This window comes from Ochotona princeps, chromosome 26 (genome assembly GCF_030435755.1).
Source record: "Ochotona princeps isolate mOchPri1 chromosome 26, mOchPri1.hap1, whole genome shotgun sequence".
Lineage (NCBI taxonomy): Eukaryota > Metazoa > Chordata > Mammalia > Lagomorpha > Ochotonidae > Ochotona > Ochotona princeps.
The window spans coordinates 27,185,370-27,200,359 of record NC_080857.1 but is presented as its reverse complement, the minus strand read 5'-3'; the positions used below and the strand labels follow the sequence as shown (position 1 = coordinate 27,200,359).

The 14,990-nt window shown below is 38.4% G+C and overlaps 1 protein-coding gene across 1 annotated transcript in view; it reads right to left on the bottom strand.

The window, feature by feature from the left end:
- The window catches only part of KCNH5 (potassium voltage-gated channel subfamily H member 5), a 240,630-nt gene that overhangs the window by 215,510 nt on the left and 10,130 nt on the right, over positions 1 to 14,990 (bottom strand). Inside the window, exons 2-3 of the mRNA XM_004584494.3 lie at positions 10,474 to 10,597; positions 61 to 167 (exon numbers count right to left, since the gene is read on the bottom strand). Coding sequence (XP_004584551.1) covers positions 61 to 167; positions 10,474 to 10,597 — 231 coding nt within the window. The remainder of the gene's footprint in view (positions 1 to 60; positions 168 to 10,473; positions 10,598 to 14,990) is intronic.

Below are 14,990 nucleotides of genomic sequence, written 5' to 3'. Positions count from 1 at the left end.
GGACTGAAAGGTAGCATCAATAAAAAGTTAGCCCATCATGTTGATAACTGAGATACCTACTGTTTTTTTTGTACAGAAGAACTTCAAAACAATTTGACTCGTAGTTGTCAAAAGTCTGCCTCACTTTCTCAATTGTCTTCTTGTCAGTCAATTCCCCATACATAAAACTGGAAAAAACAAACAAGCATTTCAGTTCTGTGTTGCTTTCAAATGCTGCATAAAATCATACAACATTTTTTGATCAAGGTTTCAAATATGCTCACAAAATATAATGTTGCTTCCATATAATGTATAAAAAATGTTTAATTTTTGAGGTTTTTTAACTATTGTGTTTATTAGAGGTTTACAACATGATGTTATGGGATATATTAAAGATCAGAAAATGCTTAGCCATGTGTTAATCATGTTTGTTGACCTTTTTTCTGACAACGCCCTCTAGAATTTTTTTAATATTGAAAGACGAAGAGACAAAAGAAGGAAGGAAGGCAGGGGAGTACCTGTTTCATACCATTCCTACATGCATAAACCATAATCATTTTATGATAACGAATTCTCTATTTAGCTATTAAAATAACTGTTAAATCAATAATTGAATACAATAAAATTTAAGCATTATAATAATTAACTTCCATTGTTCAAGTGCTTTACTTAAATAACACCAGATTCATAGGAACACAGTTTGAACCACAATGTTAATTACCATTTGTGCTAGCTCTTCAGTCTATAAAGAAATAATAAGAACAGATACATGTCACAATCAGGATGTGAGTAACCAATCAGTTTCTTCTTTTAAATACTGTCCAGATGCATCACCGTACAACTGATGCTCAGCTTACACACAGATGGAAAATATGCCATTGTGTGGCCTCCTTACCTCTATGTAAAAACCCACATGGTTGGGTATTTTTGGAGGTGTGTGTGGTTTCTTTTGTTACTTTTATTTTTCTTTGTTTTGTCTTTCTTTATAAAACACAGGTGCTTGAAAACCAAGAACTGGTCAACAAAGAGAATAAATTCAAATGTACACTGAAAAAATGGGAAAGTGACTAGGCTGGAATGGAAATTCAAATTGAATGTGAAAGAGTTGTAGAAGAAAGAGATGACCAGGGCAAGGCTGTCACTGCTGCCGTTTGAGGACCTCCAGCTGGGCAGCCACGGGCTCTGTAGAGGGAAACTCCTCAACGCAAATGAAGAAAGTGATTGTGACAAGAAGATGAAGGTTTTCACAGTAAGTGATGTCATGGGGGAAAACACTTCACATTCAATGATCTCCAGGAAGCAGGTCACGTTTCTGAAACTGGAAAGTTAAACTACTTGAAGTGGATTCAAACTTATAAAGAAAGATGACAGTTTGTTAACCAAGAGGGAACGCATTCTGTTCATATCACAGAAAGGCAGATATTTTCCAAAAACTTCTGCTAAGTTTCCAGCAAGGACACAAAACATTTCAACTCTCAGTAATTTAAATACTCTAAATCACAACAAACCAAACGAATATTAGTTTTACTGTTTTCATTTCCCTAAATATAAAAGCAACAGTAATTTTTTGACAAATATTTAAAGGTGACAGAACAAGCGTGATTTTTCCATTAAGTATTAAGAAGGTGTTATGTGACTAGAACTTGCGTGGTCTTCTGTATGCTCCCATATTACTATAAAAACAGACGTTTGCATTTTCATCATTTCAGAGGATTTACAACAAATATGTGAGCAGCTAAGGATTAAAAACTAAAACTGATATTTTAATTTTTTTTATTTATTGAAAGAATTACACAGAGAGAGAGATCTACCATTTCCTGGCTCACTCCCCTACTGCCAATAACAGCCAGGCAGAGATCAGGAGCCTAAAACTTCATCACAGTCTGCTTCATTGGCGCAGTGGGTTGTCTTCCATGGCTTTGCCTGCATATTAGCAAAGAGCTGAGCTAGAAGTGGAGCAGCCAGGACACAACCTGTGAGCCTACAGGATAGTAACATCATTGGTGGTAGCTGAACCCTACACCACAGTGCCAGCACCAAAGCTGGAGTCTTGAACCCGGACATACACTGTCACCATGACCGATGGAACACACAAAACAAAAATGAAAGAGTGAATTTCTACATTACATAAAAACTTTCTAAAGTCTGGCATGCTATTTCTGTCCAAAGAATCACAGTAAAAGACTTATAAACTACAAAATCCATAATGCTTGTTAGCTTCAGAGCTTCCAGAGGAGCATCAGGTGTCAGATGTATAGTCCAAACCACTTCCCCTTGTAAAGAATACACAACATTGTTGATGGATCAGACATACCTCTTTGGTATTGCTTTACTTGCACATTTCAAGAAACCTTACAGATCGTATATTGATCAGAGGCAATCCCATGTTGCCTTTTGGGACTTCACTCTTAGCTTCACTCAAACCCTGGGACTTCAGCTAAAACCTACCTTGGAGTCTTTGGGAGAGTACAAAATCATAAAAACAAAATTATGCACAGAGTCTGAAAGAAAATGCACTCAGTTGAGGCCTCTGAAGGTTGATTACATTACACTCTGGGAAAAATGAGGATTGGTCCCTGAATCCATCCGTCTATACCACGAAATTTCCACCAGGAAAAGCATAGTCTGTTGGCATAGTGACTAGCAGAATGCTGTGAACAGTAACGCTTTTACTAATCACTGCATCCATCTTCTAGAACAGAAACCTGAACAACTAGAATTCTAGAAACTGACAAAGGCAACTAGAGAAAGCATCAGGAACCCATGTCCCTCATTTTCAATTACATATCCAAGCTTTATTAACATAATAATAAGTGTAAAAGTCTCAGATTAAGAGACATTAATTCCATAATCTTTTGTCTACATTAATACATGTACCTTCAGAGTCTACTTGCATGGAAAAACACCGTTGAAATGAAAGCCTGAATTTCAGGTATTATGAGTTTTGGAAAAATCTCTTAAACTCATTGCAGTCGGATTAGAAGTTTTCAGTTAAACAGAATCCTTGTCCTCACAAAAGAGAAAACATTTTAACACTATGAGCAAGATTTTTATATACAAATGAATGTTTTTAGTTAACCTCTACTTTCCCTTTCTTTTTTAATCTAAATATAGATCTTCTTTCTTTAGCAAAGACGAAACATTGTAAAACTCAAAAAAAAGGCTGTAAAGCTAATTAAATACATTTGTCTTCTTTAAAAAGGAGGCATTTTACTTCTTACTACTAAATGATAGTTTTCTATAATTCAATCACCTGAAACATAAAATAGACAGCTTGTTCATAGAAAAATACAGAATAACAAAAATTATATAATGTGACAAGTAACAAGAGCTAGTTACGAAAAGAGAGTAATTAAAAATAAGTTGTAGGAGCCAGCATGGTGGCATAGTGCACTAATCCCCCACCTGCTACACCAGCATCTCTTTTTGGTGCCAGTCTAAGTCCCAGGTGCTCCACTTTCAATCCAGCTGCCTGTTAATGGTCTGGGAAAGCAGCATAGGATGCCTAATGTGCCTGAAACCCTACACCCAAGAATGAGGCCTGAAAGATGCTCCTGGCTCCCAGTTTTCGATCTCCCCACTTCTGGCCAACGTGGCCATTTGGGGGATGAATCAGCAGATGAAAGATTTCTCTATCTCTCCCCCTTTCTCTGTAACTCAAAGTTTCAAACAAAATGAACTTTAAAACCTGCAAGTTATGAATCAAATAAAAAATATTTAATAATATTCCTTAAGAGGGAATCCGATGTAGGCCTAAGCAGAGAAAATCCTGGCAAGATTAAAATGAACAAGCAATGTCTCAAGTAAATCAAGAAAACTCTCTAATAGCATGTATCCATTAACCAACCTCTTTCAATGCTAACATAGCAAACCCTGGGACAACAGAGACACTTACTTTAAAAATGTGATTAAAACTTGAATACATTTTTTTCTTTTTAAAAAATCCTTATTACATTACTCCCCTCACATTTCTTATTGTAAGTTTGTGATGGCAGATGTTTCTGAGACAGAACACACATCTGAAGTGGTGAAGGGAAGCTTTTAAGTAATAAAGGGTCATCAGACATGGATGCTGTGGAACAGCAGCGTCATATCTCCACGACAAGCATCACAGTTCATGCAAACTATGAAAAAGCTTCCATGCAAATCTGTCCACACCATACTGCCTAAATCAGGGATCCCATGTTCTCTGTGGCTTTGAGACATTCCTTTGCTCGTGTTAGTTAGCTGTACTTGCAGACTACTTTATCTCAGCTTCCCAAAGTTAAATGTCAATGCATCTTTAAATGGTTAATGAAATTTCAGAGAACCTAAATTTTAGAAATGTTAATAGCCAGGCTTTAGAAGCTACATATAATGATTTGACACAATTCTCATTTCTCTTACTGAATGCAAGGGACATACATTGTAAAAAAAATTGCATAACTTCCACTTGTTCCCTTACAGGGAATGTCAAGGTCCTCTTTAATAATTATAAATGATTCCTCCAACTGCTGTTTTATTGGGAGGGAAGTAGAATTGGATTCACAGAAATTATCTGTCTCTGCCATAATATTGAAGTCATGAAATAACAGGATATTTGTACTTGGGCTGTGAATAAATGGTGTGAGGTTATATAACCTCTCTCACTCTCAGCTTCTGCACCAGTAAAATGTAAGCAATGATAATACAATGCAAAAGGCGAGGAATAAGACACAAGCACACATGAAGTTACAAATCATGCTGTGCTCTACAATCATGAAAACACTACCAAGGTGCTTCTAATGGGTGGGATTGGAAGAAGCACTCGCAAACACAAGCTGTTTGGCTTCTCCAGAATCCTGCAAGCTATGTCACTGGGTCATAAGAGGAGATGCGTGTGAGTCTGGGAATCCTTTTGTGAGCTCTTGACGTTGAAGGATACATTCACCCAGGGGCTGTGCCCGTATCATGTGGCCATCTTCTGCTACGCATCAGCTTAGTGATAAGAGTGGGTCTTGGAGTCAGCAGTAAGTCTTCTTCAGGCCTGATCTAGAACACATATCATTTGCCAAATATCTGATGGGTATCATTCATGCATATCCATCTTCCAAATTTTGGAAACAGGTACCTTTGGTTTACAGTGGGATTTATTTACTTATGGATCTCCTGTCTGATATCAGAATCTCACAAACAAGTATAATTATGATACTGCCTAACCATAAGGGTGTCTGTTAAGGTTGGCAAACTTCCAAGGAGGGAAAGAACTGTTAACTCTAGGCTTGCCATCTAAGCTACTTTATCCCTGGGCAGTGATGTCCCTAGACCAAAGCAACACAGCATTCAGCTGTCACTACTGAAGGTAACACCTATAGGACACAGTTCACAGACTGGCAAGTGCACTTTCCCATTAAAAAAAAAAAAGCCCAACCCAGATAGACATAATGCAGCAATCGTTTGCAAGCATGACCTGGAGGTGGACAGGCAGAGGATCAAAAAGAAGCATAAGGGAGATCTAGGGAAGAAAAATCGAAAAATAAGAGTGCAGCTTCCCAAATCTGAAAGAAGTAATTCTGAAACAAGGAAAAGGCACTCCTTCGAACAGCGGATTGTAACCAAAGGGTTTTTGCAGCCCCATGATTTATATGGTTTTAAAAGAATTTAGATAGTCTCATAAGCGGCTGACCTATGACACATGATTAAGGAGAATCACAGATAGCAATAACCGTCTCTAAATTCCCCACCCCAGCATCACTAGGCACCTCTGCCCTCCAACACGGTCCTCAGCACCACGCTGGGAAGCAGAGCCCTCAATCACTGACACTCATCATCCATAACGTGCCACTGCTGACTGCTGAAAAAAACACGTTCATAAGACTGCTTCTGAAATCAACTTAAAGGAGTGGCTCAGCATCACTGCCTCATGTGATGCTTGGATGAAGAATTTCTAATGGCCTCCAGGAAAAAAAAAAAAGACTGTATTCTCAGTGTGTATTCACTCCTCAGTACTTCCACCTGCCTGATGGTCCTTCTCATCCCTCTGCAACCAAACAAGAACAACGAGGCGTCACAACAGATTGCTCTAAGTTTCAGATTAACGGGCACTAAATGCTAAAACGTGCTTCTTTCCTAACCTCTGACAGTGTGTCATAAATATCAACACTTCTTTGGGGGTCACGAAATAAGATCCTGTGCTGTTAAATACCATTCCCTCGAGACCTTTAACATGCAATACTTTCTCTGTCCTCCAATAAACCCTGCAATAGCTGCAGGCTTGGAAATGCAATTATTACTCCAAAGAAACCTAAAGGATCAAATATTTTTTAGTGTTAGATAAAAATAAGAATTCAAGATACATCAGACAAAAGTAAAAAAAGAATCCTCACCCCTGGCTGGTGGAAGTAAAAGCAGAAGACCATCCTGGGCAGTCTCTGCTAGCACTTAATTCACAAATTAGGCATATATTCTATTACCCAGTAGTCCCACGTCTGGGCATAGATATAGAAAACATTTCACACAAGCCCTTAGAAAGATGTCATGAGGCTGTTTGTCTCCAAGTGGTTTGAGGGAGCAAAGTAGGCACAATAGATCAAACGAAGACAGTGAAAAGACCCAGGGACACTAAATAACACTCAGACAGGATGGAACAGCTTATGATGTGGAGACATCAGGAAATCTCAGAACCAACACAGAGTGGAAAGAATCAGCAGCCATACATATTCCCCCATGACAGTATTTGTGTAGTCTTACAGACAGTCAATCAAGTATCACTTCAAGAATACACATTTCTAACAAACTGATGGATCAGAAAGATACACAGTGAGCAACTAAAATGAGAAACTACAGGAAGAAAGAGAATATGCAGGGGAAAAGAAGCAGCAGACCAAGACATTACATAGCGAACACGTCCAGCCAGAGTGCAAGGGTAACACTGTGACCGACTGAGGAGGATGCTGAATTTAATTCTGTGCACCTGCTCCTCAGGGGAATGTACCAAAGAGGACAAAGGAACAGAAAAAGCAGATCTTAGCTTTTGAATACCATCAAAAAATCAATGTATGGGTATTGTTCTGCAAGACAATTCACATCAGAGTGTTTTTAAAATACAACACACAATTGTTTACCACAGTACCACTCTAATCTTGACATGAACTAATCTAATGCAAGTTATACGTCAACATGATTATTTTCATATGACACCAAATAGAATAAGCTGAATTTTCACACAAGCATTGGAACTAAGCAATTTAGTATTCCATTTTCTGAATTGTGTAGTTACTAAAATTGTAAAAAAAAAAAAATGCCTTGAACTATTTACAGATACTTTGATAAACTGTTCCAGGGTTGGTTTTCCTAACATTTTTGTATCCCAGACTTTTTTTTCATTCTTATCTAATAGCTTTTTCTGATGTTGTTATGCTTCCAACAGACGATGCAGAAAGTTAGGGCTTTGCCACGATAATTTGTAACAACTTTTCACTCTTAGACATTTGATTATTTCTAGGTCTTCAATCTTTTGAACAACGCTGCAGCAAATGTAACATGGGAATTGTTTGATTGTGAAGGGGTGATGGGGATGTTTAAAAAGAAGGCTCAGCAAAATAAATTATTTCCTGGAAGGCCTGATGGTCCTCAGATGTCATTTGCTCATTTATCAGTTGTTAGATTTCAATTCCCTGTAAAAACATAGGCCCGGGTACAATTTTTGGATTAGCAAAATATACTTAGTATTGTGTGCAAGCCAGTAATAACTATGTATGTGAAGAATCTGCTTGCTTCAAAAATACTGTCTTTGGTAAGTGAAGAAGACTGGAGAAAAACTGGCTCACCCACCTCCAACGTATTCGCCCTTGGGATGTAACAGTGTAAGTAAAGCATGGTTCTTGGAAGCAGGTGGACCTAGGTCAAATTGCAAAACAGACCAATGTATTCAACAGACTTTGACACGGAACACTGCCTTGGGTGCCATAGCGCATGCAAAGGTGGACAAGATGGAATCCCTGCCTTCAAAACTCTTACAGTGTAGAACTGGAAAAAGTGGTTTTCTCAGGTGGAAGGCACATACTAATAAAAGCATACTTCAAAAATTTCTTAGGAAAAAAAAAGCTGAATTAAAAAGCTAAGTTTATGGTGGTGCCATCAAACAAAAAATCTGAAATCCATGCATGACTTTTTTCATAATACTCATTCTCCACAAACTTTCAAGACTCCTCGCTAAGCATGCCACCAGATTTTAAGTAAACAATTTAACAAGGAAAATATCACTTTCCAAAGAAAACGGGCTGGGGATAGGGGAAATGGATGGGAGGCAGGAAGGATGCAGATACAACTTTACATAAGATAGGAAAAGCAGGGCTTCTCACAAAATAACAATAAAAACAGTAAGAATAAAAGCCAAAGTGCCAAGAGCAACACACGTAAAGAACTCTGAGGGATCAGAGGAGAGACCTGTCTTGAAGAAACAGTGAACGCCTCCCAGTAGATAGGATGAGCACAGTCCAGCAAGATTAAAGGCTGTGATGAAATCACCCAGAATTCCTTGATGCACCTGTTCCAGTGTAAGACCGACCGCAAAACCAGTCTTTTCCTAGCTTCAACCCTTCTGTGGACACAGCAGCGCTGTGTCGTAACACAGACCTCAGCTCCCCAGGCACAGAACACACACCGTACTGAGAGTTCAAGCACAAGAAATGCTCGCTCCAGGAGTGACCTAAGGAGTGTCTGAGCATGGGCCCATCATTTTGCATGACTCCAGTTCCCACCTGCTTGCATGGGATGGCAATCTGAATGTAAGGACTTCAACAGAGAGGACTCAGGGATGGTTCAGAGAAGGGAAGAACAAGAGGATATTTGAACTGATTCTTTCTCCTACCTGGCTAAGGATCAACATCTCATCACCTGGCCCCCAGCCCTACCTTCTCACCCAGGCCCAATCTGACTCAGTATGTCTGAGTGTTGGGGGGGCTCCACAACACTGCTAATGTGCTGTCAGGGTTAAACTCACTGGTATAAAACCAAATTCCTCTTTTCCATTAAGATGCAGAATTTATGAATATAAACAGAAAAAAAGATAAATCACCATTTTTCCCTTATAAACTCTTCAACATAATCTACCTCAAATTTTTTTTCGCATCTGAGAAACAGAATTTGGATTGGAAAAAAAAATCAGATCCTTTGTAGTTCTAAAATAATCTGATTTCAGGGTTTACTTAAGTGAGAGCTTTAAAGAAAAACTGACTCAAGGAAAACTGTATCCCATCTGGCCTCACTAAATATTGTTAAAAAAGTTTTAGATGTTAAATTTTTATATACGGTTTCCTTTTATTGTTTTCTGATTCCCCTTCATTATAACACTCTCAGGTCAAAGGCATATATATACATATAGATGAATATTGAATATGAATATATACGATTCATCTATTTTACTGGGAAGTTGGAGTTGGAGAGAGAGGGACAGGATTTTCCATCCACTGAATCACTTGCCAAATGGCCACAATGGACAGAGCTGAAGTGAGCAGGCAGAAGTATCCCACATGGATGCAGGTGTCCAAGGCCTCCGGCCATCCTCTGCTGCTTTCCCAGGCCATTAGCAGGGAGTTGGATCAGAAGTGGAGCAGCTGGCACCACTGTGTCCACATGGGATGTTGGCACACAGTGCACAGACAGGATTAGCTTGCTGTGCCACCACACCAGCTCCCCAAAGACAATATTAAAATGAATTTTTGGTAAGTCAAATAAATGTCAGATTAAGTGTTGCAGAAAACTAAAAAAAAAAAATAGTACTTCTATTACAATGTAGCAACATTGCAAAGTGTGTATGATTCAAGACAGGATTTAGAAAATCCACGGTGATATTCTTTAAATGTCATGCCCACTCTTCTGCTTGGTTAAGAACAATTTCTTCTGCTCTTTCTTGAAAAGATTTACTTATTTCTTTGTTTTTATTTATTTATATGTCAATGTTACAGACAGAGAGGGAGAGGCACAGGGAGAAAGATACATTCCATCTTCCATTTCACTTCTGAGACGGCCACAACAGCTGGGGTTGGGCCAGGTTGAAGCTATGAACCAGGAGCCTTTCAAGTCCCCCAGCACTTGGGCCATCTTCCACTGCTTTCCCCCAGGCCACTAGCAGGAACTGGATCAGACCTGAAGCATCTGGGACATAAACTGGCACTCATGTAAGATGCTGGCATCCTAGGCAAACGCTATAGCATATTCACCTGTTCCCAAGGGTGTTTTCAGAAGTTCCCTTTGTAAGCGATGCTTCATTGATCACGCGGCACTTAGGTTGGTTTCCTGCTCACAGGGTGTCCAAAAAAAACTGCTATTGAATGAAATAATGATTTCATAGATTGAAGAAAATACCCTCTAGTTACAAAAGCTCCTGATAATGTCCCATCGGCTGCGTTTCCAATTGGCTATTGGTTCTCTAATCTTCTAACAGCGCCCTCTAGTTGTTGCATTGATTCTAGGTAAGCTCAGACTCTTGCACTCAGAAGGGGACTAAGATCCCTCCCTTGTTCCATTCCGTACCTGCAAGTGCTGCTTTTCTGCATGACGTCAGCTCGATGATAGCCGGAGAGTTTACAGAAACCGTCATTACTGTACACTACAGGCCAGTCCACGATCTGCGCATTCCCCAGTAAGAAACTCGATTCTAAGAAAGAAGAAAAAGAGAGTCACTTAGCTTCAGTCACAACTTGAAGTAATCCAAGTGGCAAACACATGCAGATAGACAAAAGCAACTGTGGTTAGTTTAGGCACAAGGCATATGACTTGTCTTTGAGTTGCACATGATCAATTTAGCATAGTCCCAAATGTAAAATGAAAGAAAGCAAAGTTAGAGAAATTTAATACTATAGACATTAAGATAACTTGAAATTGCCGTAAAAACACGTAAGTAGGTCAACAAAACTAAATATTCAGAAACCTAGCCTCTCTTAAATAGTCATATGATTTTGTGCAAATATACCAAGTAAACTTACTGAGTCAAGCAAAACCTAATCAGTGATTTGTACTGAAACAACTTCCTACCTCTGTGAGCAAAAACTAAACCATGTTCCCTACCTCACACCACATACAAAAATGTAATTTGAAGTTTATCCATGGGGGCATTTCAAAAAGTTAGTGGAAAAATATAATTAAAGATAAACTTATTTACCATTAAAATGCTGACCCTGATCTCATCATACCATTTTTAAAGTTCTACAGTTGGAAAGCTAGGACTTTCACTCAACAGAGCCCAACTATCACTACTGACTTTTTGCACAAATACCACAGTATTCAAAGTAACAATAAACCGAATAAGAAAAGCGGCCATTCATGGAATGCCTACTCTATGCTAAGCACTTAGCCAATGATGCATGCTTTCTGTAATCCAGAAAAACAACTGACTACATGTCCTCTTTTACTGATGATTTAACATGTGAAAATCAGATATTCACAAAGAATAGATTCCCTAAAGCTGCTAGAACACACATTTCCTAAATCATGTTTTTGAATATTTATTTATTTGAAAGGCCAGGTTACAGAGAGAGGGAGAGAGAGATAGCTACAATGATCAAGGTTGGCCCAGGCCTGAGCCAAGAGTGCCAAACTCCATCTTGGTTTTCCCATGTGAGGATTAGGGCCCCCAAATAACTGGTCATTATCCATTGATTTTCCAGGTGCATCAGGAGGGAGCAGGATTGGGAGTGGAGCACACAGGGCTCAAACCTACGCTCCGATATGGAATTCCAGCATCTGGAGAGCCATTTTGATGTGTTATGCCACAAAGCCAGTCCCACATTTTCTAAATTCTCATCTGTGGCTGAGATTTTCGCAAATTGAACTCTTCCTGGAGGAAACTGCATCTCTTTTTGGCTTTAGATACAAAAAGAGAGACAAGGAATAACGAAATGTTAAAGCAATTCACTTCAGGGAGGACTAACTCTTCCTATTAGCTTCAAAATAGTTGTTTAAAGAAAAGAATACAGGAATTAAAGTAAAAATGGGTGGCTGAGAGCGTGCCTTCCTTCAAACCCATTTTTCAGGTTATCCACTTTATTTTCTTATCGATAACACAAAACATACAATTCAGACGCTTGTGAGATACATTCTACAATATGTGCTCCCATGTTCAACCAGATCTGGCAACTTAGAGAATTTTTTAAACCAACTGAAAGTTTACGAAAACAACTCCAGAACTGAGTTCTTCATTTGGTTTTTTTCTGCTTCAAGTTGAGTCCAATCATTAGGCCACCAATGAGTGAAGAACTGAATTCTCTAGCCCTTATCAATTGCACTTAACAAACTTGTTTGGGATTTATGAAGGGTGTGGGATAAATGGAAGAACTACCTCTATCCTTGCTAAATGTTTCATGACATGCTTGGTTAGCCTTATTGCTACTTCTTCGTATATGAAGCCATCAGTGTAACTGTTGACGACAATCAAAGTGTCATAACCCAACTATTCTTCCAGGAATTGGATCCATTCTAAGAGAAGGGAGAATACAAAGGGAATTACTGTGACAAACCAGAATAGTTTTAATTAGATATGATTTTCCTTATGCACATCTTTGGGTAGTCGAAATTAAGTAGGAATAATGCGAGCAAAATCTACATAAACTAACAACAGGATCAAAAAGTCTTCATAAACTCTTATTATGTATCATTTTAAAAGATGCCTCCACAATTACATCATATAAGGCTCCTTCAACAAGTTCATGGGAAAAAGTAGCTGTAAAAAAATCATGCATGAATTTCAAGATTTTTGCATCAAAATGAATTTATCTTCTAATTCCACTTTCTAAAAACTTTCTAAAAACTTTCTGAAGTATTCTCCTATAGCATAAATACTTGGTTACGTATGCAGAAATGTGCATATGTACAAAGAACCTAAGGGAAAAAAACCCCTAAACATTCATCCTATAAGCCAAAACCTATAAAATCCTAATTATTACTGTGTGCTAATGAAAAAATAAAATATGGAAAAATGAGATACATTGAAAACATAAAATATGAAAGAATGAGAAATAAAAGAAATGCAACTGCTTTTTAAAAAGTTCCTGGCAAATTTGAGATCACTGAGTATTGAGTAATCTATCCTAGGAGTAGGATTTGCGCCATAATGTATTAAGCCAATGTTTGGGATGTCCACAGCCCTTCCTAGAGTGACACTTCAAGCCCCAACAATGTTGTTTCTGATCCAACCTCCTGCTAATTCCCCAGGGAAGACAACAGATGATGTCCCAAGTATTGTGATTCCTGACACTCACATGGGAGACCCAGCTGGAGTTCCAAGATTCTTGCTTTGGCCTGACCCAGCTCCAACTATCAAAGGCACTTGGACAGTGAAACAACAGATACGAATGTCTCTTTCTATCTTTCGCTATCACTTAGCACTTCCAAAACATAAATGTTATTTATCTTTTAAAAAAACTATCCAGCATGTTAATAAAACTAAGGGAAATTAGAAAATATGTCTGGAAAGCAATTTTAATTAACTTGCTGTCTTTTTCTTAATATTTATTGATAATATTAGATTTCCCATCTGTTGAAATAAGACTTTTCATGACTGCAGGGAAATGGACCCATAATGGGAATATTTCAAGTGTCTCAATGAACACAGATTTATGAGAAAGTGCTGGACAGTTTTTTTTTTAAGATAAATAACACCTGCATCCTGTATTGCGTGCTGGTTTCCATGATTTTGACTCTGTCAATGCAGAGTCTCTGAGGTAGGCTTATTGAGACACCCCTCGTGGGAGAACCGTATTGAGTTCCCCAGCTTCTATACCCAGGTCAGCCTCAGCCTAGTCCCATGGCGACTGCCAGCCTTTCGGGAGTGGATGAAGATCTCTTTCTCTCTCTGCTTCTCAATTAATAGCATTTTTCATGTGGTACATATATACACACACACACATATATATACATACATATATATATACACACACACACATATATATACATATATATATACACACACAGTGTTTCAGCATATGTTAGAAGGCTTCAAAATGTTTGCAAAGAATGCAATTAAAAAATGGCAAACTTTCTGATGTCCACAAAAAAACTCACAAAAATGCATGTTATGAAAAAATTCTGCATACATCTCAAATTCGTTGCACTGTAAGAAACTCATCTTCTGTCCCATTTTCCATGAAGATTTTTTTAAAGATTTATTTATTTTTATTGGAAAGGCGAATATACACAGTGGAGCAGAGACAGAGAGGAAAATCTTCCATCCAATGGGTCACTATCCAAGCAGCTGCAACTGGCTGGAGCTTAGCCAATCCGAAGCCAGCAGCCAGGAGCTCTTCTGGGTCTCCCACACGGGTGCAGGGTCCCAAAGCTTTGGGCCATCCTTGACTGCTTTCCCAGACCACAAGCAGGGAGCTGGGTGGGAAGCGGGGCCGCTGGCATTAGACCCAGTGCCGATATGGGATCCTGGCATGTTCAAAGCAAGGACTTTAGCCTGAGGCTTTTTATTATATAATAATACCAGCAACATTAGGCAGGCCATCACTGTGGGAGTAAGAAATATGCAAAAAAACTATCTGTTAATTTATTCAAACTTATTCAGCTGTCATTAAGGATAACATTATGCCTTTACTTTTCATCTTCTTCAAGATCAAAGGTACATTTTTAAGTCTGTGATTCTTTGATGGCACTCACTTCATCATTTTTCTATCCTTCCAAAGTGATTCAAAAAGCATGAGACACTCTAACATCTGTTTCTGAAATTCTGATGGTAGGAATAGAAACAAGTTTGCTACACAAAATTTCTCCCCAACAACAAAAAACTAAAAGATGTTCAACACTTCAGATTCTTCTTTTAATGACTACTGCTTTGTTCATGAAAAAAAAACGAGTTTCTGAAAAGTATACGGATCCAAATTGTCAGAAGTAAAAATACAACTAGTCCAGTGGCCTACAAGACTCGTACCCTCATAATATAACAGAAAATTGTCATCCTCATGTATATATAATGACAAATGCTAGTGAATTTTATTACAATTTCATGTCTTAAAATACAAAAAATATAAGATACACACTATATAATCTCAGGG